Consider the following 27,847-nt stretch of genomic DNA (forward strand, 5'->3'; position numbering starts at 1 on the left):
TGCTCAAGTCAATGATCTTTCCATAAGATGATATGGATCTTCAGCATACCTCAACATTGGCTAAAACAAACGTTCATATTAAAAGTCTTTAAAATGCCTTTAAAATGCCCCACATGGATCTGTCTGAAGTAACATTTAAAATGCCTCAACATTTACTGATATAGATGTTAAAAGTCTGCTCAACATTACTTCTTGCTGAGATAAGCCTCTAAGAATTCCCAAATATTCATATTACTATGAGCCTTCTAAATGCCTCACCATTCTATATTTGGATGAAATGGGCTTTCAAGATGTCCCGCATTGATCTGTATGAATTAGACCTTCAAAATGCCCCCAACCTTCTAAATTATAATGCTTACTTTCAATGTTTGTTTGATTTCAATATCATGATCCCCACGAGGTCCAATTTTGACAATGCACTCTTGTGGGTACTTGTAGCTTTATCTGTGCCTCAAATATGTTTATCTTGAATACTCTCATTCTGATATCACTAAACAATAGTTGTCAAGTAAATTGAAGAATTCTCTTCATGTTGTCACAAACTTAAGAAGTAATCAATCATTTTGACTAAAATGTCTGAGATATGTGTATCTTCTGAATGAAGTGCCCATTTTTTTGGATCTGGAGGGATCTAGTCGGACCGATTGGTATAAATCGCTTGGTAATTCATTCCAGGCTGACACAGTGAACCTTGTTTTTCAATGAAGGCTATTTTTGGAATATACTTTTCCATGCAACATGTTGATTCTGATAACTACTCATCTGATTATGAAGCGATCTTTCAGGATGATTTCACAGCTATTGATAGTTCTTCTGATACCGAGGAAATCATGAATTTTGATTCTGATGAGGAGAATAAACTGTTATACTTGACGAAAATGGGGTACTCAGAGGCTGAGGCTTCAATAGTCATGGAGAGATGTGGTCCGGATTCATCAATCGGAGAGTTGACAGATTTTATATGTGCTACTCAAATGGCTAAGACTGCTGACGCACTTCTTCCAGTAGAAGATAGGAAGCCATTATGCAATGACCCCAATTACAAGAAAAGTCAAAACCCAGGCTATGTTTTTTGGAAAAGGAAGAAGCAGAGGAATCTTGAAAAGAAGCTTCTTAATGAAGACGATCATGCAGTTCATCTTCCAAATCTAATGATTGGTTTTGGGGTTCCTACCGAACCAAATCAGATAACTCAAATAACACTTCCAGAAAATGCTATTGGGCCTTCTTATTTCTACTACGAGAACATGACACTTGCTCCAGTTGGTGTTTGGACTGAAATGTCACGGTACTTATACGATGTAGAGCCAAAATTTGTAGATTCGAATATTTTTTTGCTGCTGTACAGAAAAGTAGCTATATTCATAATCTGCCAATTGAGAACATATTTCCTCTTATTCTACTTCCCAATGACTCTATGATGGTAATAACTTGTTTGCTTTTTAACAGTGATTGCAAATGTCGATAAGACTTACTTTAGATTCCATGCACTTAAAAGTATTAACATAAAGTAATAGCTAGAAATATTTTGTTTGTTTCAAGATTATGTTAATCCATTTACAGGATGTTTATATGAAAAATTAAATTGAATTTCGAACAAAAGAAATTGAATTTCAAAAAGATAATCTTGGAATAAATAATAAATATATAAAAATGTATTCAAAGTCATGGCAAACATAGGAATGATAAAAATTCAAATGACTCAACAAATTATTAGCATAAGTATTTCTAAACTAATCAACTTGATATAATTTAGAGCACTTAGGTAAGCTTATGCCTGGAAGATCTCAAACGTTGCCAGAATGCTTGTAGATGTAAAGTTTCTCCCAAAATATCAAGCTCTTAAGAGGGTTTAATTTCCAGATGCCTAATATCAACATGCATTTGAGCAGCCCTTTCAGGTTTTCAACTCAAATCCTTCATTTGGTTGCAAGACGCCCTTTGCGGGTTTTCATCTTTACCCTCCTTTTCTATATATATTTTTTCATCATTTTTTTTCTTTTCATTTAATTTTTTATTTTTCATTTTTTTTCTTCTTCAAACATAATATTTCTTGACAGAATCTAAGTTTATTGGGTTTCTCAAAACTTTTCTATCCATTTCTACCAAAATCAACGCTCCTCTGGAAAAGGCCTTTCTTACAACATATGGCCCTTCCCAATTAGGCATCCATTTCCCACGGAAATCTTTATGTATAGGCAAGATCTTTTTCAGCACTAGATCACCCTCTTGGTATTCTCTTGGATGAGCTCTCTTGTCATGAGACTTCATCATCCGTTTCTGATACATCTGTCCATGGAAAATAGCTTTCAGTCTCTTATCATCAATAAGGTTCAATTGATCAATTCGAGCTTGGATCCATTCAGACTCATCCAATTTTACCTCTCTCAAGATTCAAAGTGATGGGATCTCAACTTCAATCGGTAAGACTGCTTCCATCCCATATACTAAAGAAAAAAGCGTTGCCCCAGTAGATGTTCGCACAATAGTTCGATATGCATATAAGGCAAAAGGTAACTTCTCGTGCCAATCTTTGTAAGTTTCATTAGTCTTTGCAATGATTCTCTTGATGTTCTTATTTGCTGCTTCAACTGCCCTATTTATCTTTGGACGATACGCCATAGAGTTTGCATTTTTGATCTTAAACTGTGTACAAAGTTCAGTCATTATTTTGTTGTTCAAGTTCAGAGAATTATCTGTGATGATTCTCTCTGGTAGCCCATACCGACAAATTATTTCTTTCTTTATAAATTTGCAAACTGTAGACCTCTTAATATTGGCATATGAAGCAGCTTCAACCCACTTGGTAAAATAGTCAATTGCCACTAGGATGAAATAATGTCCATTTGATGCTTTTGGCGTGATTGCCCCAATGACGTCTATTCCCCACATAGAAAATGGCCCAGGTGTTGTCAATACATGTAAAGGAGATGGAGGTATATGAATCTTATCTGCATATACCTGGAATTTATGACATCTTCTTGCAAAATCAATGCAATCTGTGTGCATGGTAGCCCAATAATATCCATATCTCATTATTTTCCAGCAATGGAAATACCATTTGCATGTGTACCACATATCCCACTGTGTACTTCCTCAATGATAATTCTGGCTTCGCTAGTATTTACACATCTCAATAGCATTTGATCATTGCTTCTTTTGTACAAAGTCTCACCATCAAGAAAGTATCCAGCAGCCATTCTTTTCATTGTTCTTTTATCAATCTCAGATGCATTTTGTGGATAACTTTGATACTTGATATATTGTAAGATATCATAATACCATGGCTTGTCATCTGCCTCTTCTTCCACACTGTAGCAATGTGCAGGAATTTCATATACTTGTATTTTAATTGGCATCATATCAACTTTTTTTGTTGCTTGAAACATAGCAGCTAATGTAGCCAAAGCATCTGCCATCTGATTTTCCCCTCGAGGGAGATAATTGAAGGTGACTTTCTCAAATTATTTCACTAATTCGAGGGTAAAATTTTGGTATTCCAGCAATTTGGGATCTTTTGTTTCCCATTCTCATCGTAATTGATACACCACTAATGATGAATCTATGTATATTTTGAGAAATTTAATTTTTCTTTTTATGGCTTCCTTTAATCCCATGACACAAGCTTCATATTCTGCCATGTTATTGGTGCAAAAGAACTTCAGTCTGCTTGTAAAAGGATAATAAATATTTTCTAGAGAAATTAACACTTACCCAATTCCTCGTCCCAATGCGTTGGATGCTCTATCAAAATAAAGTTTCCAATATTCATCATTTGTTCTGACTTTTTCATTCATGGATATGCATAACAAATCTTCATCTGGAAAATTAAAACTCAGAGACTGATAATCATCTGATACACGACTGGCTAGAAAATCAGCTATTACACTTCCTTTTATCGCTTTTTGGTTGACATATACAATATCAAACTCGGATAATAACATCTACCATCTAGCCATTTTGCCTGTCAAAGCTGGTGATTCCATTAAGAACTTTAAAGGAACAAGTCTAGATATCAGCTAAGTGGTATGATATAACATGTATTGTCTGAGTCTTCGAGTAACCCACACCAAGACACAACATAATTTTTGTATTGGTGGGTATCGAATTTCAGAATCAGTGAATTTCTTACTCAGATAATAAATGGCTTTTTCTTTTCTTCCAGATTTATCATGTTTTCCTATTACACATCCCATCGAATTTTAAAAGATTGTCAAGTAGAGAATTAATGGTCTATCAGGCACTGGTGGAGAATTTAAACATTGGATCACATTTGTCAGTTAATTGGGAAATGAACTGAGATGTATAATTTAATCTTCCTAGAAAACCTCAAACTTCTTTTTTTGTATTAGGTGGTGGAAGATCTTGAATTGCTTTTACTTTATCTGGATCAATCTTGATTCCTTTTTGACTGACTACAAATCCTAAGAGCTTTCCTAACGTTACCTCAAAAGTGCATTTAGCGGGGTTGAGCTTTAATTGATATTTTCTCAATCTCTGAAAAAGCTTTCTCAGATTTTGAATATGTTCTTCTTCGGTTCGGGACTTAGCAATCATGTCATCCACATATACTTCAATCTCTTTATGCATCATGTCATGAAACAGAGTTACCATTGTTCTCTGATATGTTACCCCTGTATTTTTCAATCCAAATGGCATTATTTTGTAACAGAAAGTGCCCCACATGGTTACAAATGTTGTTTTTTTCCATGTCCTCAGGGTTCATTTTTATCTGATTATACCCTGAAAAGCCATCCATAAATGAAAACCATACATGTCCTGCAGTATTGTCCACCAATGTGTCTATGTGAGGTAATGGAAAGCTATCTTTCGGACTATCTTTATTAAGATCTCTGTAATCCACACACATTCGAACTTTCCCATTCTTCTTTGGTACTGGAACTATGTTGGCTACCCATTCTAGATATTTGGCTGCCTGTAGGAAACCTGCATTGATCTGCTTCATCACTTCTTCTTTAATTTGCAACAACATTTCTGGCCTCATTCGTCTGAGCTTTTGTTGAACAGGTTTGTATTCTGGACTGATCGAAAGTTTATGGACCACTATATCTGTATTCAAACCATGCATATCTTGATAAGACCAAGCAAAGATATCTTTGAATTCTTGGAGGAGATCTATCAATTCTCGTTTTATCTGGGCTGACAAAGTAGTGCCAATTTTCACTTCTTTCATTTCTTCATTGGTTCCCAGATTTACAGTCTCAATCTCTTCTTTGTGAGGTAAGATTTGTTTGTCTTCTTTTTCTACTAGTCTTAACAATTCAGTAGGAACATCACATTCTACTTCATCCTCACACTCATTTATTTCCTCCAAACATATAGGCCGCTCTAAATTTATCTCATAATTAGATTTAGGAATAATCATGCTATTAACATTGTGACACCTGCAAATTTAAATCGGACATATTTTCGAAAGAATATAGTAAATTTATGAAATAAATATAAAGAATGAGAAATGTAAAAAAATTTAAGGTATAAAGAATGATTGCCATTTGAGAATTTTAAGAAAACTTCTTATATTTGATATTAAGTGAACTTAACATAATTTCCCTTACAATATAACAAAAACCTTTTCTATTATTGGGCTAAAGCATAAAAGATTAGTTCTGAGTATTACTCTGAGTTAATACTAAAAATTATAGGGAGATCTTCAGCAGTCCAATTGTTTAGCGTTTCACCAGGAAGGCAAGGGCGAATTCCAGTCAAGTATTTGCCAGTCTTGTGGTCATCTATGATCATGTTGATAAATAATCCTCCCATAGCTTCTTCAACTATGTTTTGATCTTTTGTCAACTTTTATTCTTTAAGAGCATCAACAAACTGTTGTTCCACATTAACCATTCCTCCGGATTTGAATGTGGACTTCAGATGAGGGAAAGACATGCGTTTCCAGGGAATTTCTTTTCCTTTTAATCTTGCCCTTCTATCTTTAGCTCTTCTTTTCATCTCTTTGTTCTTTTGTTAAAAGTTAGGCTTAAATCCAAGCCCAAAACGATCCTTCTTCATCTTCATATTTACTGGAACTGAACTTCCTTGAAGATTCTTTCCCAAACCTTTCCCAGTTTTAGCTCCAATGCTTAAAGTCTGTCGTACAGTCATTTTGGTGCAATCAGACAATCTGGGATGTGGAATTTTGCTTCCCTCAGCAATAAAGGTTGCATTGAAAAATTCCAAAGCTCGGTAAGAGCACTCGAGAGCATCATCATTGGTTTCAATATACGGACCATCACTTGTTACAGAGGCAATGATTTCTTCCTCGGCTCCTACACTTATCAGTTGACCGTCAACAACGAACTTCAGTTTTTGATGCAATGAAGAAGGAACAACTCCTGCATAATGAATCCACGGCCTCCCCAATAAACAATTATATGTAGGGCGGATATCCATTACCATAAAGTCAATATTGTATATTACTGGTCCGATCAATAATGGTATTTCCATTCTTCCCATTACTGGTATCCTTTGCAATGTAACCAAAGGAATTAAGTTAAGAGCATATACATTATCAATTAGTACTCCTGGCAACACATGGCCATGACAATGTGTGGTAATATTTAAAGCTTTCACTGATCCCATTCCGCCTTCAGGTATTTCATCATCGATGAACGTTATATAATATCAGCGGCTATGTGCCCCACAATCCTGTTAAGCTTGTTGAGAGATATATCTTCAGGAATAAATGTCTGATTGAGCATTTTCATCAAGGCATTTCTGTGTGCTTCTGAATTCATCAACAAATCAAGAATTGAAATTCGCGCTTGTTGTTTATGTAGCTGTTCAACAACACTATATTCGCTATGTTTCAGAAATTTCAAGAATTATTGTTCTTGCTTTTCTGTTACTGGCTCATTGACTATTGGCAGGGATTCATCATCAAATACCTTTTGGGGTATCATTGTAGTTTTTCCCTTTTCTTTTGCTTGTTCTGATGCATTTGATGTCTCGGGAGAATAACACATCCCACTTCTTGTAAAGAATCCGACTTCACTTACTGCTTCAGATGTCAAATCCACACTCTGTACTTTCTCTTCTGCATTTTCCAGAGAAACAAATCCTCTTACCATTGAAACATTGGTAGTATAATTCCAAGGTACCCTGCGGGTATCCTTATATGGAAATGGTAATAGAGTTGTGATAACCACTTTCGACTTTATTGGAGCAGGATTTACTGTAGATGACTTCACATTGATAATCACGGTATCACTTGTTCTCTGTTTAGGTTTAGAATCTTCTGATGCGCAAACGTCGTCTTCTCTTTTTCCTGGTTCTTCTTTAAAGAACTCTTTCTCTTTATCATTCATCAATTTTTGCACCAATCCTCTAAATTCTGGGAATAGTTTAATTCCATGTCCCTTTTCTTGATGATATTCACAATAATTTTCTCCTTCATTAAGTTTTGGCTTGAATTGTTGTTGAATCATACCAGATAGGGAGAGTTGTTGAAATATCCGAACAAAAAGAGATTTAATTTCATAAACATCGATTTTGGCTTTCTTCCTATTCTCTTCTTGGATTGCATTCACGCTTTTATCTCCATTATTTGGCATCAGATGATTTGACGTAGCTGGTGAATTGAATTCTAGTTTCCCAGTATTAATCAAATTTTGGACCACCCTTTTGAATGCCAAACAGTTTTGAATAGAGTGACCCGTAATTCCGTCATGATAAACATAGTGTGCTTTCACATCATACCATGGAGGGAATGGTTGTTGCATGAGGATCAAAGGATATGGCCGTATGACATCTGCCTTTAACAGCGAATCATAGATCTCAACATATGGTACTGGTAATGGTGCAAAAGAAGGCCTCTCATTTTCCCTGTGAGATCCTCTGGATTCCGTTCGATTAGTGTTTGTTTCCTCCTTCTTAACCCTTGGTTGGGTTATCGTAACACTTTTCGAGGTATCCTTGTTGTAGGCATTCACATTGTTAACTTCATTATCCTTTTTTCGGTACATGGGTCTTTTAGAACTAGACCTCTCACTTGATTCCATTTTGCCACTTTTCATGACATTCTCAATGAGTTCTCCAGAAATGACCAAATCTGTAAAATTTTTGGTTGCATTCCCCATTAAATGGCTTAAGTATGGGGCTTTTAAAGTGTGGAAGAACATTACTGTGGCTTCTTTCTCTGATAAAGGTGGCTGGACTTGGGCTGCTGTGTCACGCCATCTCTGGGCGTACTGTCTGAATGTTTCATTGTTATTTTTCTCTAGATTTTGGAGAGTCCATCTATCAGGGACCATATCTGTAACGTGGTGGTACTGCTCTAGGAATGCTTTTGCCAGATCCTTCCATGATCTAATGTTGGCTTTGGTCAGTTGAGTATACCACTTTAAAGCTGGTCCTGCCAAACTATCTTGAAAGCAATGAATTAACAATTTCTCGTCTTTCACATAACCTGCCATTCTGCGGCAAAACATGGTGATATGGGACGAAGGGCATGTAGTACCGTCATATCTCTCAAATTTAGGAACTTTGAACTTGATGGGAAGGATTAGGTCTGGGACTAAGCTCAATTCACTAGCGTCAAACCCATTGAATGATTCAGTTACTTCTACGGATTTTATTCATTCCTCTAAGCTCTTGATCTGTCTGGTCAATTATTCATTGGCTTTTTCTTTCTCATTCAGCTCATTCAAATCTGGAATCAGATGTTCAGCATTAAATTCCCCTATCTTCACATCTGATATAAGCGGATTTTTGCTTGAAGACGCGAGATCCACTTGTTGACTTTCATTAGGTTTGGTTTCTTGAAATGTCGATGTGCGAGCATGGATTTGAACAGGTGTGATACCAGAATGATAAACTAGTTCCGGTGGGAAACCTAAAGGATACATAGGTTCCTGGTCGAAAGGTACAGGATTTTCATGAATTTTTCCAATGGTAGCTTGCTTCTTGAGCATATCTTCTATTTTCTGCATCATACTGTCTTGTGAATTTGCAATGCTGGATTCAATCTTCTCTAACTTCATTCTCATTTCTGCTTGTTCTTTATTATGTTGTTCCTCAAGACGTTGTATTTTATCCTCCATTTGTCTTGTTGTTTTTCTAGTATCGTAGTGGTGTTGAATTTCTTGTTTGGCCAGGGTAACTGCGATTGAAAATCTTTTTGATATTATTTTTAGAATTTTATTTATTGAATGTTTATGTTAATGTAAAATAAAAATTATACATAAAGAAAATAATGCAATGAATAATGAATGTATGCAAAATGAATGTATGCAAAAGGTATTGATCCCAAAAGGTTAACTGTCATAAAACAACTTCCATCGGAAAACAAAAGTTTCTATATAATAGTTCATAACTACATATACGACATAGCTTTCTTATTAAGCTCTATGATTTCCTTCATCAGCCATGACATCTTCTTTCCAAACTTAGAAACTGGATCAACATGATATTCAATAATCTTTGCTTCAGCAGCTAACTCCCCAATATATCTGGCAACTTCTGTCATTTGTACCATGGCCTCGAATACCATATTGCCTCTTTCTTCACTTCTTTCTTCAAAGAAGTCAGTAGATTTTTGCCATTGTTCATTAGTTCCCTCGAGAGTCTGCTCTAATTCAGTGATTCTAACTTGACAACTGTGCAGAGTTTTTTCAAGATCTCGAATTCGTCTTCGTAGTGAAGCGTTCTCCTTATAACTCTCTTTAAGATCACTAGGTTCTAGACGAACCTTCTCTTAGAATAATGATTCTTCAAGTTACAAGATGTAAGTATTAAACTCTGAGTTTTTGTTTCTATACTGATCCAGATCCTCTTCAAGCTTTGTTCGTGTTTCTTGTATCCTTTGATTAAGCTTATGGATTTGTACATTCTTGTTTCTACATCGTTGCATCCAATTATTGGCCACCCCTTGCTCTACTTCGAGTCTGGTATTGAAGTTCTTTCTCTCCAAATCCCATTTTTCCTTTTCAACATTGAACTCTTCAATCCTTTGGCCCTTGACTTCAAGTTCGACAATCAGATTATTCATTTAAGATTCAAATCCCTTGAACATGGTGTTTTTCTCATCTTCAAACCCCTCAAGCTTGTTATTCTTTATATCTTATAATTCTTTGGCTAGATATCTTTCTTTATGTATTTGATTCATAATCTCACAGCTTTCAGCTTTGTGCTTTATAATTCACTCCCTTTTGTCAACCTCAAGATATTCCATTTTATGTTTTCCTTTCTTAAGGCTTTTGAGTAAACGGCTATTTTTTCCTTTCAAATCTTCAACTCGGCATTTATCAATGTTCAACTCTTTGTTCATTGATCCTGATGCTCTTCGGGATTTTTTCAGCTCATGGTAATTCTTCTTTAACGTCCTGAACTCACCATCAACTTTTTCTTTGTTTTCCCTCAGCATTGCACATTGTACTGAATGAAAGTCAACATCGATGCCCGGTATAGCTTTATCTTGTCGCATTTGTTCTAACTCTTTCGACCAACCTTCTCTTTCTGCTTCAAACTAAGCTCTTAGGATTTCAATCTCTGATGGGACCACCCGAATGCGGAATTCCATAGAGACATCCTCATTTTGGTCTGGTAATGGAATATTTTCATTTTTCCTGACAGATCTCCATTCCTCATAATCAGGAGTTAACATTACTTTTTCTGCTTTAGCTCGAATACAGAAAGTTGTTTTCCAAGCTTTAACGGCTTCCATGATATTTCTTTTGTAATTTTTGCTATGAAATGCAAACTCATACGAATTTAACCCAGCAGTAACGGGAACAAATTGATGACCCTCGTATTGCCTTATAACCAGAAGTGGTGCATATCCGATTCCTCCCCACAAACCAAGTAACATCACCCAGTAGTAGTCACCACATTTGTAAAAGAATTCCCTTTGAATTTGCCACGGGGCACGCCAAACGATGTCATCACTTTGTAGATTTTGAAGGGCATTTATCCACATGTCTTTTGTGATTTCTTTCGGTAATTCTTGCTCCAGAAACTCTTTTAAATGTGAGTAGTCCATAATAAAGCGATGGTAAGAGACATTTCATGTCCTCCAAAAATGGCTACGGATCCAGACATATAATAATTGTGTACATCCGAAAAATCGTCCACCTCCCAGCCTTCTACAAGAGCTTAACGATCGAAAAGTCTCTGCTAGAATTGTAGAAACAGGATTGACCTTTTTTGGTAACTGCTTAAACAAATCTACTACTGCAGCTTCAATGTATCCCAATGCTTTCGGGAAGATGACCATACCATATATACCCAGAGCAAAGAGATCAAATCGTACTTTATCATCTGGATGACTCTAAATAATTTCTTTGATGTTGGTCCAGGCAATGCCTTCTCCCTCGCCCTGTTGTTTTGTACGGGCCACTACTCATTCCTCTCGTACTCCTGCAATTTTTGCTAATTTAACTCAGAAAGGTTGAGTTTTAACTGACCTTGAATAAATTCGATTCTCCAAAGCCCCTTATATATGTAGCAAAGTTGTATACTCTTCAATGGTAGGAACCAAGTCCTCCTTATTGAAAGTGAAGCAATTATACCCTGGATTCCAAAATTGAATCAAGGCTCGAAGCAAGTCATCATCAACTTCAACATAGAGCAAATATGGGATGTCCCCGTAAGAATGATAGAATTGAAGCTTTCTATTTGAATCCCAACTCTCCCAAATGCCTCGTAAATCTTGCATATCATTTCTTTTTAGAGAAACTGGAGCATAACTTGCTAAATCTGGTACATAATCCTCCTGCAGACTGTCTCCCTCTTGTCTTTATAAATCCTCAGACCACTGTCTTACTTCTGAGTTTGGAACTATTTGATTTGAACACTTTTTATCCATAGATGAAGGTTTTCCAATGAGACGATTAACTCGCAGATCAATACCTTTAATCTTGTATGATGCTATGCAAAAAGTAAAAATAAAAGAAAACATAAAAAGAAATGAATTAGTTCACATAATAAAGGAAAATTTTAATTTAATAATAATGTCTACCCAAATATTTATATTTAAATATGCTTTCTACATAGCATACTTTAAATAATCTAAATTTGCATGCCATTTATTTAGAAGGGAAATAAATTAATTAATTAAAAGGAAAAAAATAGAATTCATTTAAAAGAATCAATTCACCCCATATTAACATTATTTAATTGATCGGTTGAGTTAATAATTGGTATCAAAATAAGGTTCTATCAACAATTTAAAAATTTTGAGAAGTTCCTTGGAGAGTTCTATCAAAATATATATATAATCTTGTGATCTTGGAGCTAAAAAGATAATCATGAAGGGTTATTTTACTCTAAAAGGGATACGAGAGAATGAAGAAGAGAAGTAAAGATTCTAACTAAATACAAACGTCGTGCACATTTTATTTAGTGCATTTAGATCAAATGAGTATGGAATAGTCTCTTATTGTTTAAATGCGAAGGAGATTTTAGATAAATTTGAAGTCACTCATGAGGGTACTAATGTAGTTAAATTACTTCTAATTATGAAAATCTCAACATAATATTTACAATCATTGATATTTCTATATCAAATGTGTTTTGATATAGAAATATCAAAACAATGTTTGATATATTTACAATCATTGACAACTAGGAAGCACTGTTTGAAGCATCCAAACACATTTTTGAGTAAATCCTCAAAATTCTAAATTTTCAATTTAAATTAATTGATTTTAAAATAACTTACATAATTTATACGTTGTAAAATTCATTGTTTTTATGCAGGAGGTATTGATCATTAGGGTTTGTTCATAGACGGTTAATCGTATTATTTAGCCTAAACGGTCGGTTAACCGTTATAACAGTTACGAGATTTTTCTAACAATAATCTAAACGTTAAGAAACGGTTAACCGTTATTAACGGTTCGGTTACAAGTTAACCTATTACAATTATTTTTCAAAAATAACACAACATGAATGTTTTAAAATTTCATAATTCATACTACAAAAAAGTGTAACACTTAACATATACTTATACCGGTGTAATTGAATAAAATAAAAAAGTGTATCACTTATACTGATTAATGATTACTGGTTTTTTTTAACACTCCTATTGACCATATATAAATTCCACTCAAAACATTCACTTTTATCATACATCAATAAAAGTGTTTGATAAAATACTTCAATCACAATTTTTCTTTGTATCCAATTCAATTATAACCCATTTTAAACCTAAACTTCGTTTGTTTTCACTCAAAAATAATTTTTGTCATCCTTAAACGTCTCGTATCATTTTAGTTCACTTCAAACATTTTTTTTTCAAAAACATCAAAATGAAAAACTATGATCACTAAAAAGAAATTAACTCTAATAGTTCTATGAATCCAACTGTCGTACCCGGTTTTCGTCTCGGCACGAATTTTTACTTGGCCGGAAAAGTGATGTGAATAAATGGTTTTAAAATAAAATATTTTGGGAGTCGCCATCGGCCTTTTGGGTAAGGTAGGTCGAATACCTAAAAATAATCTTTTAAAAGAGTTTTTAAGAAAACATCAGTTAAAAGATAAATTGGTCTGCGTTTTAACCAAAAATTTGTTCTTTTAAATAATAAAAGGGATTCGTGGTCGATTACGTTTGGGGAAGGATTAGCAACCCCACAACGCCCAAAATTGATACTCATTAATTACAGTTTGTCTCTATTATTGGAAATTAAAAATTCAAAAATATATTTAATTCATAATCATGTTATTTATTAATATAATTTTAAGAAAATATTTATATATAAATAAGGTATTTATTTACTTAGAAATATCAGAAAATGACTTCTAGGTGTTTTAAGACAGCCCATTTCTTAATATTAAAAAATAAATAAATATTAATAAAACATTTTTAAAAAAATAATTAAAATAAATTAATATATATAATTTATAAAAATAGGATATTTATTTATTTGAGAATATCAGAAAAAGACTTTTAGGTGCTTTAAGACAGCCTATTTCTTAATATTAAAAAATAAATAAATATTAAAATATGATTATTTTTCTTATAAGTAATTTATATAAAATTAAATTTATAAATAGTATTTTTATTTAATAGAAATCAAATAAAAATAAACAAATAAATATTATTTATTATATATATATTTATGACTAAATAATAATAATAATTAAATATATTGAAAATAAGTATATAAAATTAAAACAATAACTAAAATAAATGAAATTAAAACTATAATATTAACATAAAAAATAATAAAATTAGTAATTAAATGAAAGTATTAAAATTAGTGACTAAATTAGAACATATTAAAATTAAATATCCTAATTCGTAATTAATTATTTAATATTACAGAGGCTAAATGTGCTATTTTTCCTATTATTCATTTAGGGACTAAAATAAATATCTATCAAATTCGAATATCAAATTTAAATAAATTAAAACATGCCTTCATGATTAAAATATTAATTATTAAACTTAAAGGTCTAAACATGTTATTTTACCTAAAATATATATATTTATATCAATGACTAAATTATAAATTAAATAAAATTAAGAGATCAAATTAAAAGGATCATAAATTTGATTCAGTGACTAAAATGCAAAACATATAAAACAGAGGGACTGCGGGTATAGTTTACCCATGCGTGAAATTACACAGATACCCTCCCCAAAACGACATCGTTTGGAGAGGGGTTTAAATACCCCAAATGGCCGGCCCTTCGGCCTATTCCTCTCATTTTCCTTTTCTTCCTCTCTCTTTAAAACTGAGAGAAGCATTTTTTTTTCTCTGGCTTCTCTCTAGGTTCCCTTTCGAAGGGAATCCGGTCGCCAGCAGGCAGCCATTAGCTCCGCCGCCGGCCACCATCTTTGGTGGCCGGATTTTACAAAAACACCCCAAATTACAGCTTATATTTTCCTTTATCTAGATCTAAGGTGGGTTTTGCTAAAAACCCTTTAGATTTCCCTAAATCTAAACAAAACTGTAGGTATTACCTTCGGTTTTCATGGTGAAACTGACGAACAGGGTAAGTTTTCTTCTCTTTTCTTTCTATTCGTGGTTGACTGGGATCGTTGGTAGTTTTATAGTTTGTTGTGTTTCTTTCTCTTTTTTGTTTCTTTGCTTGCTGAGTTCGTCGCTTCTCTCTATGATTTTCCTCCGTTGTTGGTCTCTTTGTTGCTGGGTGGTTTTTTTGTTCTGCTCTCTCTGTCCGTTTTTTTTTCTTCTCTTTGCAGGTGTGGTCATATAGCCTCAATGAGGCTCTCGTCGGACTGGTCAATAGAGGAAGCTTTGGTGAGTCACCAAACTATAGTGGTGACTCGCCTCATAGCTGCGACGTGGATGGCTGTTAGGGTCTTCTGGAGGCTTCTGGCAGGGGCGGCAGCAGCTGGAACGTCGGTGTGGAGCGTTGGACCACATGGCAGTGGAATCAGCAGCCACCTGGTGCATCAGAGGTGGCTGAAATGGTCTTGGAGGCAGCGAAGGTCGTGTGGGTTTCATTTGGAACCATCTGGGCCGTTGGATCAAAACCAGATCCAACGACTGAGAAGAAAGGCGGCTAGAGTTGAGATCAAACCCTAAATGAGTTTTAGGGTTTCTGTTAGGCCGGTCTGGATTGGGTTGGGTCTGATTTGGGTCTGAAATGTAAAAATAATAATATTAATAATATTAATATTAATAAATAATGTATTATAATAATAAAATAAAAATAATAGTATAAATAAAATAATATTAATAATAATATAATAATATTAAAAATAAATGGATAAAAAATTAGTATCTTCACCAACATTCATAAAATTAATTTCTCAATTGAATTATTGTCCTTCGTAAACCTAGAATCGAATTAGACGTTTCATCTCTTTTTTAGCATTTTTCTTTTAGTCGAGATGAAATCCAATATTTACATTATATATGTACGTTATTCTGACTCAAGATTTAATTTACAAACATTGACTTTCATAAAAAGAATATTCTTAATGCTTAATTGTCTTATTCTGGTTATAAGAATACTCCTGAGTTATCATTGTTCATTTGGGTGAGAGCTTATTTGTACAAACATTTATTCACCATACGAATTACTTTTAGTTGCTTATGTGTATTTCTCTTTCAGAGAGTGTTGTTAAGGTTTTGAGTATAAACTTTACGGTATAATTGTAATGTTATATTTTATCCTGAAAAGTGAATATAGATTTGCTTTAGAAATCGACCCACTCTAATTTATTGTCCAAATTCTTTCTCTATTTTTTTTTATAACTTTCTTAAAAAAATATTAAAGAGTTTATTCACCCACTCTTGACATGATTCGGTTGATTGATTGAGTTAACGTTTGAGTATAAAGACTAAATCCATAAATTATACATAATAGATATATTAACCAAATATTTGACCTTTTTGTAGCATGATAAGAACTAAATTGTTTATTTTTTTCATATACTTTTATTTATTTATTTTGATAAATCTAAGGTAAATATAAGATAATATTTATTCAAAGATAACTCTCAACCCCTTGACGCATACGGTTTTCATATGATTTGATAACAACAAATCTCTTAACCATTGAGGTTGTTTGGTTCGTACATTTATCTACTTTTTGAACATAAGTGACCAAAATGGGATTTTGAACCCAAACTTATTGGAGAATTATGGCGCACATAAACCACTTAAGCAACTCTAATAGTTTAACCCTAGTATCGTTTATAGTTTAAATTATTTACTTGAAAAATTACAATGACTAGATCACTTGATTTATATTAAAAGGACTAATTTGCTCCTAATATTTCAAAAGTTACAAAACAAACCGGATGAAATTTAATCTAAGATTATCAACAGTACCAAAATCCGAATAACTTAAAATGATTATTTTTATTTAATTAATAATTAGTTTTACAAATCGAGCATTCATAAAATTAATTCGTTTATTGAATAAACAAAGAATCAAATTAGAAAAAATCATTTTATTTTATTTTTGACATTTTTCTTTTAGTCGAGATGAAATTTAATGTTTACATTGTGTACTTACATCTAGGGATGGCAAACGGGTACAGTTTAGTGGATTCCGCATCGCATCCGCTCCAATTGGAGCGGGGATGGGTATAATTTTAGCGGGTAGTGGGCGGGTGTGGATTTATAAAGTGATACTGGTCGTGGGTGGTGGGCGGGTAATGGGTTTGAGACATTACCCGCCCTGCATCCGTCCGCCCCGCATCCGCCCGCCCAACTAAATATCTATTAAATTTTGGACCATTATGAATTTAGGTGTAATTTTAGAGACTAATTTATAAATTTTAATATTGTATAATATATAACATATAATTTAACCAAATATTAAGGATATTTAGTCTTTAATCTGGTCTTTAATTAGGGAAATATTCGGCTCTTTGATTTAACCTATAATCCCACTAACCACGTCACTTTCCATGTTCTTTAGTCCATGCTGCCCATCCAAACACAAATTAGCCGTACTATATGCATTAACATCAAAAGCAGCAGTTTACATGTTCTTTAGCCCCTCAAAACCCATATTAGACGCATTATGAGCATTAACATCGAAAGCAACTCAACAATCCAGTTCTGCTACTACATGCTCCCTACAATCTGTCTCCATAATATTCGTAGAACCACTCCTCTGACAAATTAAAGCATGCGTTGCTACCCCATCACGAATTGTATGGGAATCAACTCCAACATCCCATTAGTTTGCTGTCAGGCGGGTCTAGATGGGTATGTCGCTAGTGGGTGTGAGGATGAATTTGAAAATGTACCCGCGTGGGCGGGTGTGGATTTGAAAATTTTTACCCATCATAGATGGTGGACGGGTGATGGATTGAAAAATATTAAGTGAGTATGGGAATGAGGGAGGAAGTATCCCCACCCGACCCTCCCGTTTGCCATCCCTACTTACAACATTCAGGCTCATGGTTCTATTCTTATTAGTATAAATAACAAAAATAGTTTTCCGATTATAGGATGATGTTTTATTAAATTCCTTGTCTATTAAAAATTACAAAATCATCTCCAAACCATTCATATGTTCCAAACTCATCATTTTTTGATCAATCCGGTCTAAACTGAAAATTAACCAGATGACTGAGATATAATAAAATTTATTCTCATCTCAAACGACTATTATATCTCAATATTAACGTTCAAAACAGACAACTAATAATTTTTTAATCCTAGTGAGTTTCGAAACCCAAGACCTAAGAGAATATAAGAAAATAAAGATGATGGGTTTACAGGTCTAACGTAATTTCAACACAAGGAGGTATACTTCATAGGATACGTAGCATTAAAACAAAAACTACAGAATGTATACAAAACCTGTATTTTTTTCAAGTCATCACAATGAACTGTCAGTGTTTCACCTAAGTTTAATATCAGGGTCTACAATTCAATGTAATTCTAGATTCTCCAAAATTGTCGCAACCAAGTCTTTGCTTGTACGATATAATGTTTGCAACCACTACACTACACTTGAATCCGGCTCGATAATGGAACGTAATCCCCCGCGCACCATCATTTGCGAATAGAATTCAGCATGCTCCTGGAAATTAAGACAAATAACATATCAATTTATCCATAAACTATATAACAGGTATTAGTCACTAGAATTCAACACTTGCAGCAAAATTAGCCTCTTAAATATTGCTTAAACATTTTCGATGTACACCAAAAAGAAACTATTAATGCAAACACAACAACAACCAGTTACTAAATTCATCAATTTTGAAACGCTTTCTGTGCACCGAAGAGTTTAAGTTATCAAATTACATGAATCTTATTTATCATAGAGTATAATTCTTCTTCTGGTAATATATTCAGGACATCCTATAAAAATGGTGATCATAAAAAAGATCCATTTATCTTTGGCAAAACCTATTCGATGACAGGATCATCACTGTTTTCAATGAAGCTTCATCTTTCACCATTAGCATACAAAATGGTGACATAACTTTTTTTTAAAATCTTAACACAGACAGCCACATATGAATTCATATGTACAACAAATATAGCTTACATAGGAGACGAGAAAAAATTGTATTAGAAAGCAATGCTTGTATGAAGAAATAAAAAGGTAAGTGAGGGTGCAGATGAGCAAAGGGAAGCTTTACTAGCTAAGTGCATTTTAATACTGAATATTTATTGTAGGATCTTCCTAAAATGATGAACTAGCACATTGTTTAAAAACATTTGTACTTTATCCTAATTGCATTGGAGAATAAGGTAAGCAGCAGACAACTCGGTCATGTTATAATTTAGACTCGAAATATTTAACCTATGCTTAAAGGGAAGAGCAAAAATACTACATGTTGCATTCTGAACTCTTGATCACAGACTTCATATATTCTTTTGAGAAATTCAGCAAATGCAAAAGACGAAACAAGTTGAAAAACAAGCATATATTCAGACAAAAAATTCATGATTCCAGCATATAAACATATACCTTAACCGTGACTATCACAATTGCCACCCCATTTTCACGCGATTCATGAAACAGTTTTCTTGCATCATCAGGTGTAACAGATGGAACAACTTGGGGCAAAACCTTCGCAACTGCAAGAAAATAACAGACACAAGTTTTGATAAATATGCATGAAAAAACAAAAATTGCTTAAAATGTTTTAACAACTTAGTTTGCTCGATAGGCTAGTGAATTTCCACATAACCAGAGCATTAGAAGCTCCATACAGATGAACCAATATTGGCTTCTAAACGATTTTTTCAGTTAAAATAACTAAACAGTCCTTGTACATTATTGCATTCTAGTCCTGCACCCCGGAGCTGAATAATTTATCCATTATGTTCCATACAAAATGCAAACGAGCAAAATTGATAACTACACTAAATGAAACCATCCAAATACTGATGTCAATTTCTAAAATTTGAAAATACAAACCTGTTAATGAAAACCGCAAAAGAATCTCTTTTATTAAAGAACACTGAACATGTACATTTTCATATTTAACTCATTTACGTAAACCTATATTTTTAGGTATGCTCAATGTTATGCAAATAAATTACCTAATTTTTCTGAATGGCGGGCATCGTCAACCAGCAAAACTCTATAACTGTCTCCACTGCCAGTACCTTTTCTATCTTTTGAACGCCCTATATCACCACCTGTGATTGTCAGAATAAACATGGTAAATAAGTTATCCATCACAAACCTCTCACACGGGAAAATGAATTGTTTTTTTGTATTTATAAACCTACTTTTTTTTTTGGCTTAATCTAAGAAATTTCAGATGAGTTAGGCCATTAATGGAAGAAAAAGTGTATAAGCATTTGATAAAAAAACACAGCGATACACATATATTAATATATAGAAGCATGCATGCACAGCAAATAAGTCCTATTTACTTGGATATAACTAAACACATCTTTGTAGGTTTTAACCAAACTATATTATCTAAAGCCCTTCATTTATCTAAAGTAACAGTACCAGCCACTTATATCCCACATATTCAAACATGGATATCAGGTATAATCATCCGAGCAACATAGCATCCAAGTAACAATGGTTCAATTTCGCTCAAACACCGTCTATTTTTGAAGCGCTGATATGCTAATTTACATCATTTCGCAGTTCATATGTTGAAATTTTGAAGCAAACTGAACCTAATACAAGTCATTGATAACAAGGCAAGAAAGTTGTACAGCTAAAATGAAACACAAATGAAGTTAGACATCCATGCTTAAATGAGAAAGTAAAATTGAAGCATACTCAACCTAAAACAAGTCACTGATAAACAAGGCAAGAAAGTTGTACAGCTAAAATGAAACACAGATAAAGTTAGACATCCATGCTTAAATCAGACCGTAAAATTGAAGCAAGAAACGAAAATGGAACCATAGTTTACTCATATTATATATATAAACATCAAAGATTCGATCATTTCACTCTCACCAATTATAAAGATACTACGAACTGAACAACCAAGTCATCCGTCCTCTTTCTTGTCAATCTTTTAACAATTACTTGATTAAAAGAACCATAACTTTCCATTCAAGAAAATCAACGAAAAAGATTCACATCAAAAACCCATGTTGGAATTTCCCAATTTATAGCTTCTTCTAACAAAATAAATCAAGAACAAAACTGGAAAAGCTGAAAAGTAAGAAATCGAACCGACCTTCAAGAACTTGTGTAGAAGGGTCAAACTGGGACTGATCAAAACTGGGTCGTTCCAAAACACCAGCACCACCGGTCTTGAAAGAACCAAACCTCGCTTCCACAGCCACAAGTTTGGAACCCATTTTCGCTGCCGCTGGGTTGAGTTTCCCCGTGGTTGGAGCCGAAGGGTTGCGCTCAAACTTCACCATAGCAAACGACGACGTCGTTGCGAGTCCTGCAACAATCGCCATAACCAGAAAATCTGCGTTTCTTTTCTCAGCCTTCGCCCTTTTCTTTTCCCTTTTCGCTAACAAATTGCAACTATGAGTTTGTTTGCAAGTAATGAAAGAGGAAATTGGTTTATATTGTGAATCACTATTCGATTTACCAAATCGCGGCTTGATTGGAAACAAGTGGATGTGATTCGCCCATGTAATAGTCCGTTATCTCCTGAAGTTTCTGGAATCATTTCGTTCTACCAAAGATTCTTGTGGTGACCAACAAACAAAACCATGCCACATGAATATTATCAAGGGTAAAGTATGCATACGGTCCCTGACTATAGGGTGATATTTTATTGAATCTCTTAATTATTAGAAGTTGTAAAATAATCATTCGATTATAGGATGTTATTTTGTTGAGTCCTTTAATTATTAAAAGTTATAAAATAGTCACCCGACTATTTAGTATGTTTCAAACTCGTCATTTTCCGTTAGAAAATTATCGAAAGTCTGAACTGGATGTTAACCTGATGATTGAGATATAATAAAATATGATCTCATAATCTAAAAAATATCATATCTCAGTCAATATGTTAATATCCAACTCAGACTGTTATCAAATTTTTAACAAAAAATGACGAGTTTGGAACATACAAAATAGTCAGATGATTATTTTATAACCTTTAATAATTAGGAGACTCAACAAAGCAATACCCTATAATCAAATGATTATTTTGTAACTTTTAATAGTTAATGAACTTAATAAAACATCACCTATAGTCAAAGGAGTACTTTACCCTATTATTAATTAGAAAAGTTTATAATGAAGGTCATATTAATATATATTATTAATTTTATTAGACAATTTTTTAAATAATTTTAAATTATATTAAAACAATCTTTTTAAATATTAAGTTTTTAAAAATTATATAATAAAAATTAAACTTTAATTCTTTTATATAATGTTTAAATGGTCACTAAATAAAAAGAAAAATAATCCTTGAACCAGACAACAGAGAAGTCATTAACCTAATCAAGAGCATATCGATCGAGCATAGGAAACTTACGATTTTGCAGCATATTGAAAAATTACTTAAGAGAAACTGGAAAGTTGATCTGAAACACATACCTAGAGAAACTAATCGTGTGGCGGATTTTATCACCAAACAGATGTGGAAAGCACCACGAAGACACCAACTTCCTGAAAGATTACTCTAAGGAAACTGAAGAACTGTTAATAGTAGACAAGACGGAAAGCTAAACGGTTTTTTTTCCTTTTCAACAAAAAAAATGGTCACTAAATAAGATTTAGCATAAAATTGCAGGTTGAACATGCAAATTTTTACTATTGAACCTATTCTAATATATGTACAACTCTAGATTCAATTATAGTTGAATTTTATCAATGTCAAATTGTAAGAAATTTGAATTTGAATTTAAATTATAATTTAATCTTTTATTATTTAAATCTTGATATTGGTCATCGACAACTTATACTTTATGTCTATATTGTATGCTTTCGTTTATATTTCGATACTCTTTTTTCACTTTTGACATGTTTACAATCGGTTTACCGATTTTTCGTTTAGTTTTTTTTATGGTTAGATTTGTTGATGTCTCAACTAATCAAAATAACACTTATTTGTTATTCTGTTGATTTTTCCTTCTTTGGATCATCAGATTAGATTTGAAAACACATTCTGCGTCCGAATATAGTTTTCTTACGACGCTCAACTTTAATTTGCTATTGTCGACGATCTTTCAATAGTTTGATCATTTGTTGTAGTTCATTTCCGATACTATCGAATATGTTTGTATCTATATTTTGTTCGAGTTTTTTAGACTTATTTTTAACCTTTTCTTTGTATAATACTTATATGATCTCAAATGACTAATTTCTTGTATTAATAGTTATAAAAATATGTTCTAATCATATGTTCATTCTAATATTAGATATTATCTCTTTTATTAATAAACCTAACGAAATCTATTTTCATTTAAAAAATTCATTTTTAAATAAAATAAATTAATTCTCATATTTAACTACAAATTTTATTTAAATATAAATTTAATTCAAATCCATAGTTTAAATACTAAATAAAATACATAAATAAAAGTTATCAACTGGATTGATTCAAGTGGTAAGCAACTTGATATCGCTTAAGCAAGTATCGAATTCGAATTTTTGTATATACGTTAAATCTCTACTGGGAGACTCACTGACTAAAACTAGATATGCGATGCGATTCAATCTGGATTAGTCAGACGTAACCTTGGAACCGGAAGAGAAAAAAACATAAATAAAAGTTAATTCTCATATTTATTCTTTTAAGTTCACAAATATTTAATCCAAATATACAGGCAAAAGAACCAAGTTCTAAGCTGTTTCAGTTTTAGCAAGCTCAACTCCAATTTCAGAAATCTTTTTTCCATTGAATTCTCCATCATCATCTTCTTCTTCTTCTTCCAAGGGTTTGTAAGTATAAAAGTAAGCAACAGAGATGTAGTAAATGAGGTTGAGGACTTGGATTCCACTAACAAGCCCATAATAATAGTCCAGTTTTCCCCTGTTGAGATTCCTGTCCGGCAACCAATTGTTCTCGCCGGTGTACTTATGAACAAGTGAAACTAGGAATGTACCTATGTAGTTTCCCGTGGATATTGCTATCCAATACAGGGCGGCTGCAGTGCTTCGCATGCTCTCCGGTGACTGATTGTAAAGGAACTCCAAGTGTCCGACCGACATGAACACTTCGGCAACACCATGGAGGCAGAACTGCGGGACTAACCAGAACACACTGATGGGAACTATGGCTTTCGGATCATCCAACAAGTTGTGATGTGCTGCCACGGATTTCCTTTTCGTCTCAACTATTGACGAGACGATCGTGGCAACGATGTTGATCACGAAACCGATTCCCATTCGTTGTAAACATGTGACACCCGAAGGATGTCCGGTGAACCGTCTTGCTAACGGAACAAACATGCGTTCGTACAAGACCAGGCCCGAGAGCATGGTTAGGATGCTGAAGATGGATAGACTTGCGGGCGGGATTTTGAACGATGGCGATAAGTGTCGGTCCATGGTTCGAGCTTGTTGGACGACGAAGCTATGCAGGTGTGAGGACGAGGTGACAAGTAAAATCCCCGCGGCCCAAATCGGCAACATTCGGATTATAGCTTTAAGCTCTTCAACTCTATGGACTGTCACTAACCTCCATAGATTTGGTGAGTTGGAATTTGCAGACTCGGATTCTGTCACTATTGCAGCTTTGTCTAACCATCTGTGAACAAAGATTGAATGATCAATTCAAGCATTTGAATAACTTTCTCTTCAAAATTAAAAAGGAAATAGCTTACTGGTATTGATCTGTATGAACAAGTCTTCCATGGACAGTAATGTCTGAATCAAGCTCATTGTTGTGGTACAAGAGCTTGGGGTTGTCTGGTGCAATTTCATGTCTTTTCTTAATGGCTGCAACCATGACTTGAGCCAATCTGATCAATGGGCTGCCACCAGGTTTCATTTTCTTGTAGAGGGGTGAGCCTATAAGGAAGGCAATGATTGATATGATCATGGCAATGGTTGGGATCCCAAGCCCCCAACCCCATCCCACATGTTCTTGGACATAAACTACCACTGTCAAGGCAGTCAATGTGGCTAACCCCATGCTGAAATAGTACCAATTGAAGAAATTCCACTTTTCGGACCGACCCGTGATCACTTTGTCCGAGCCGAATTGGTCCGCAGCAAACGTCACGACGCATGGCCTAATGCCGCCGGTGCCGAGCGATGTGAGGAGAAGAGAGATGTACAATACCCAGAGTTGGAAATCCGAAGCCTCCTGGCAGTTTATTTGTGTGGGGCATGGCAGTGGACGGAGCGATGGTAGCACGGCCGATATGGTGATGCAAATTAAACCCTGCAACAACGAGGCCAACATGATCCGACTTATGGAAAACTAGATTCGAAACTGGAGAATCGGAAAAGTGTGGGAGAGATGTAGACCAGTTCGTAAAAGACAGAGCCAACGGTGATGGTCCAAAAGCGACCGGCAAATGAATCGGCAATCAGAGCACCGATGAGGGGAGTGAAGCTGGATGTTCCACCAAAGTTGGAGAGGGTGTTGGAGGCTTGAACCAGGGGCATGTTTAGCTCCTGAGTCAAGTATGTTATCATGTTGCTATGGAATCCACTTGAAGCAAATCTGTCACATATTTCATTTGCTGTCCAAATCAAATTTCAAAAACGGTTAGTTTGATTTACTAAATCAAAAGCCATAAGTAGGAATGGTCAAAATATATAATTTGGACGGATTTCGATCTGACCCGATTTTATAAGATTTTTTTTTAATTTCAAGGTTCAAGACAAAACGGATCGTATAGTATATAACTTTAGAGTACGGCGGGACCAAATTTAAGGTGAAACAAATCGATCGTTCGACTAGATAATTTATCTTTATATATATATATATATATATATATATATATATATATATATGTATGTATATATATTTAATGTTTTAGAGATTTTTATTTTTATATTGTTAAAATATATTTTTGATTACTAAAATATAATAAAATATATTATTTTAAACATTTAAAAATAATTATGGATTAAGATCCACTTACATAATTTAATTTTTTTTTAGTTTTACACATATTTATGATTGTTAGATGAGTGAATTTTTTTTTTTCCTTTTTTAGTGTTAATCTCAGCTATCTATTTTCACTCATTCAATGGTCCTAAATCTGTTTAAAACTAATAAAGTTTTACATTGTGCATGTGGATTTTATCCCAATAATTATAATTATATTATTATAAAATATATTATTTTAATTATTTTTAAATATTAATATATTCATATTAGTATGGATAGGGGTCAAGGTTTTAATCTAAAAATCAGGATAGGATCATATATATAAGATATATATTTTCGGGGCAGGGGTGGGGCAGCCAAAAAATCGACCCGACCCATCTCGTGCCAAACCCTAGCTATACGGGATGGTTCAACCCGAGATAGCCAATTGGTTCATGCAGTATCTTAAACAGGTTCATAAATCAAGTTAGATTCGATTCGGTCTATTTATAGTGTTAAATCATATAATATGTGTTCAAACATATATGATTTAAGATGAGTCACTAAAAGCCATAGTGGATCTAAATATATTTTTACACGGATTAACTGTTATCTTTTTCTTTTTAAGGTTTGTGCTGTTTTTTTATAGATTAAATCAATTTTTTCTTTTGTAACTTTATTTTGCCAGCTTTTTTTTCAGTTTTGAATAAGAATAACCGTCTTGTGTCACGTTTTTTTCAACATTGGTGACACGATTTCGTCTTCTTTATTAGTCGTTTGAGCGTTCTTTTTATTTTATGTTTTATTATGGTTAGATTTGACAACGCCACGACTGATCAAGATGATGTTTATTTATAATCATGTTGATCTTCCTTACTCTGGACCTTCGGATTGAATTTAGATAAGTGATTTTACATTTGTGGTGGTGATCTTTCAATAGCATAATTTTATTTTGTGGTTCGTTTACCGATGATGTTAGATTTATTCATATCTATTTTCATTTAAGTCTTTTGGTTTAGTTTTTAAAATTTTTCATGTATAATGATTACATGATCTAAAGTGACTAGTTTCTTGTATCAATGTTATAAGAAAATCTTCAAATTATATATTTAATTTACGATGATAATTGTAAGTTTTTATTATAATTTCAAATACTTTCTCTTTTTAATAAGAATATCGATTTCTATTAAAAAATATATATTTTTATGATGAACATATTTATAGGTGTCTTTTGTTCATCTTTGATTATAATTTTTATGCAAGTGGGCAGTATTTGTACAGCTACCACTGACTAGAAGTTATGCAATGTGTTTTTAAGAAAAAATTGTTTTTATTTAATATTTAATTATTTTATAAATAAATTTTTTCTTATATTTTTATGCAAGATAATCGGACTTGTTTAAATTTTAAAGAAAAACAGATCGAATCATGTTAAATAGTATAGTTTTATTATTGAAAACAAATGCATGAGTAACGTAATAAAAGATATGAATAGGAGTTGAGGAAATGTGAAATGTGAATACAAAGAGAAATGAAGAAGATAGAATACGAACTAACCAAGAATGAACGGCATTGTTTTAAGACCACCAAGCTTCTTGTTCTGGAACTTGCTGTCATCTTCTTCTTGGAGTTTGTTGAGGTTGGGCGAATCCATGGCTGGTTTAACGTCCATTGTGTTTGATTTGCACACAGCAAAGATGAGGTGAGGTCCATATATATAGAGAGAGTCAGAGAGACAGAGGGGGGGGGGGGGGGAGAGAAGGCAGTAAGTAAAAAGAGAGATGCAACCGATGAGAGAGAGCCACTTCAGCTTGACTTTCATTATCATATATGACATCCGATCTTATGTCATGATTTTCGTTCTTTACTGCCTACTCTTACTATATTTTTTTGCAATCATTTGTCTCTTAATGCACTCGGATCCAACTATTACCCGCAATTTTACCCAAAAATTAAGGTTGTATGTGAGATGAGATAGATCGTGAACTATTCGAGTTTGACT

General features: G+C 33.6%; 2 protein-coding genes across 3 annotated transcripts; both read right to left on the minus strand.

Annotated features, from left to right (window-relative positions):
* Positions 1-1,128: 1,128 nt before the first annotated feature.
* LOC120148843 (ATP-dependent Clp protease adapter protein CLPS2, chloroplastic-like) lies at positions 1,129-21,386 on the minus strand. 2 transcript variants are annotated; one of them, XM_039161851.1, is made up of 5 exons: positions 21,064-21,386; positions 19,952-20,050; positions 19,374-19,483; positions 18,374-18,473; positions 1,129-1,139 (listed from the first exon to the last, which is right to left on the minus strand). In XM_039161851.1, exons 1-4 carry the CDS (start codon positions 21,293-21,295, stop codon positions 18,393-18,395), a joined length of 522 nt encoding a protein of 173 aa, XP_039017782.1. In that variant the 5' UTR covers positions 21,296-21,386; the 3' UTR covers positions 1,129-1,139; positions 18,374-18,392. The 2 variants fall into 2 exon arrangements, with proteins under 2 accessions (XP_039017782.1, XP_039017781.1); XM_039161850.1 differs by lacking the exon at positions 1,129-1,139 and having other exon boundaries at positions 18,219-18,473.
* Positions 21,387-23,628: 2,242 nt separating this feature from the next.
* Positions 23,629-27,543, minus strand: LOC120148770 (protein NRT1/ PTR FAMILY 3.1-like). The gene is made up of 4 exons (XM_039161793.1): positions 27,403-27,543; positions 25,275-25,492; positions 24,626-25,188; positions 23,629-24,549 (listed from the first exon to the last, which is right to left on the minus strand). The coding sequence occupies exons 1-4, from the start codon at positions 27,515-27,517 to the stop codon at positions 23,643-23,645; spliced, it is 1,803 nt and encodes a 600-aa protein (XP_039017724.1). The 5' UTR covers positions 27,518-27,543; the 3' UTR covers positions 23,629-23,642.
* Between the last annotated feature and the right edge of the window lie 304 nt (positions 27,544-27,847).

Source organism: Hibiscus syriacus, unplaced genomic scaffold, assembly GCF_006381635.1.
Source record: "Hibiscus syriacus cultivar Baekdansim isolate YM2019G1 unplaced genomic scaffold, ASM638163v2 tig00110987_pilon, whole genome shotgun sequence".
Classification (NCBI taxonomy): domain Eukaryota; kingdom Viridiplantae; phylum Streptophyta; class Magnoliopsida; order Malvales; family Malvaceae; genus Hibiscus; species Hibiscus syriacus.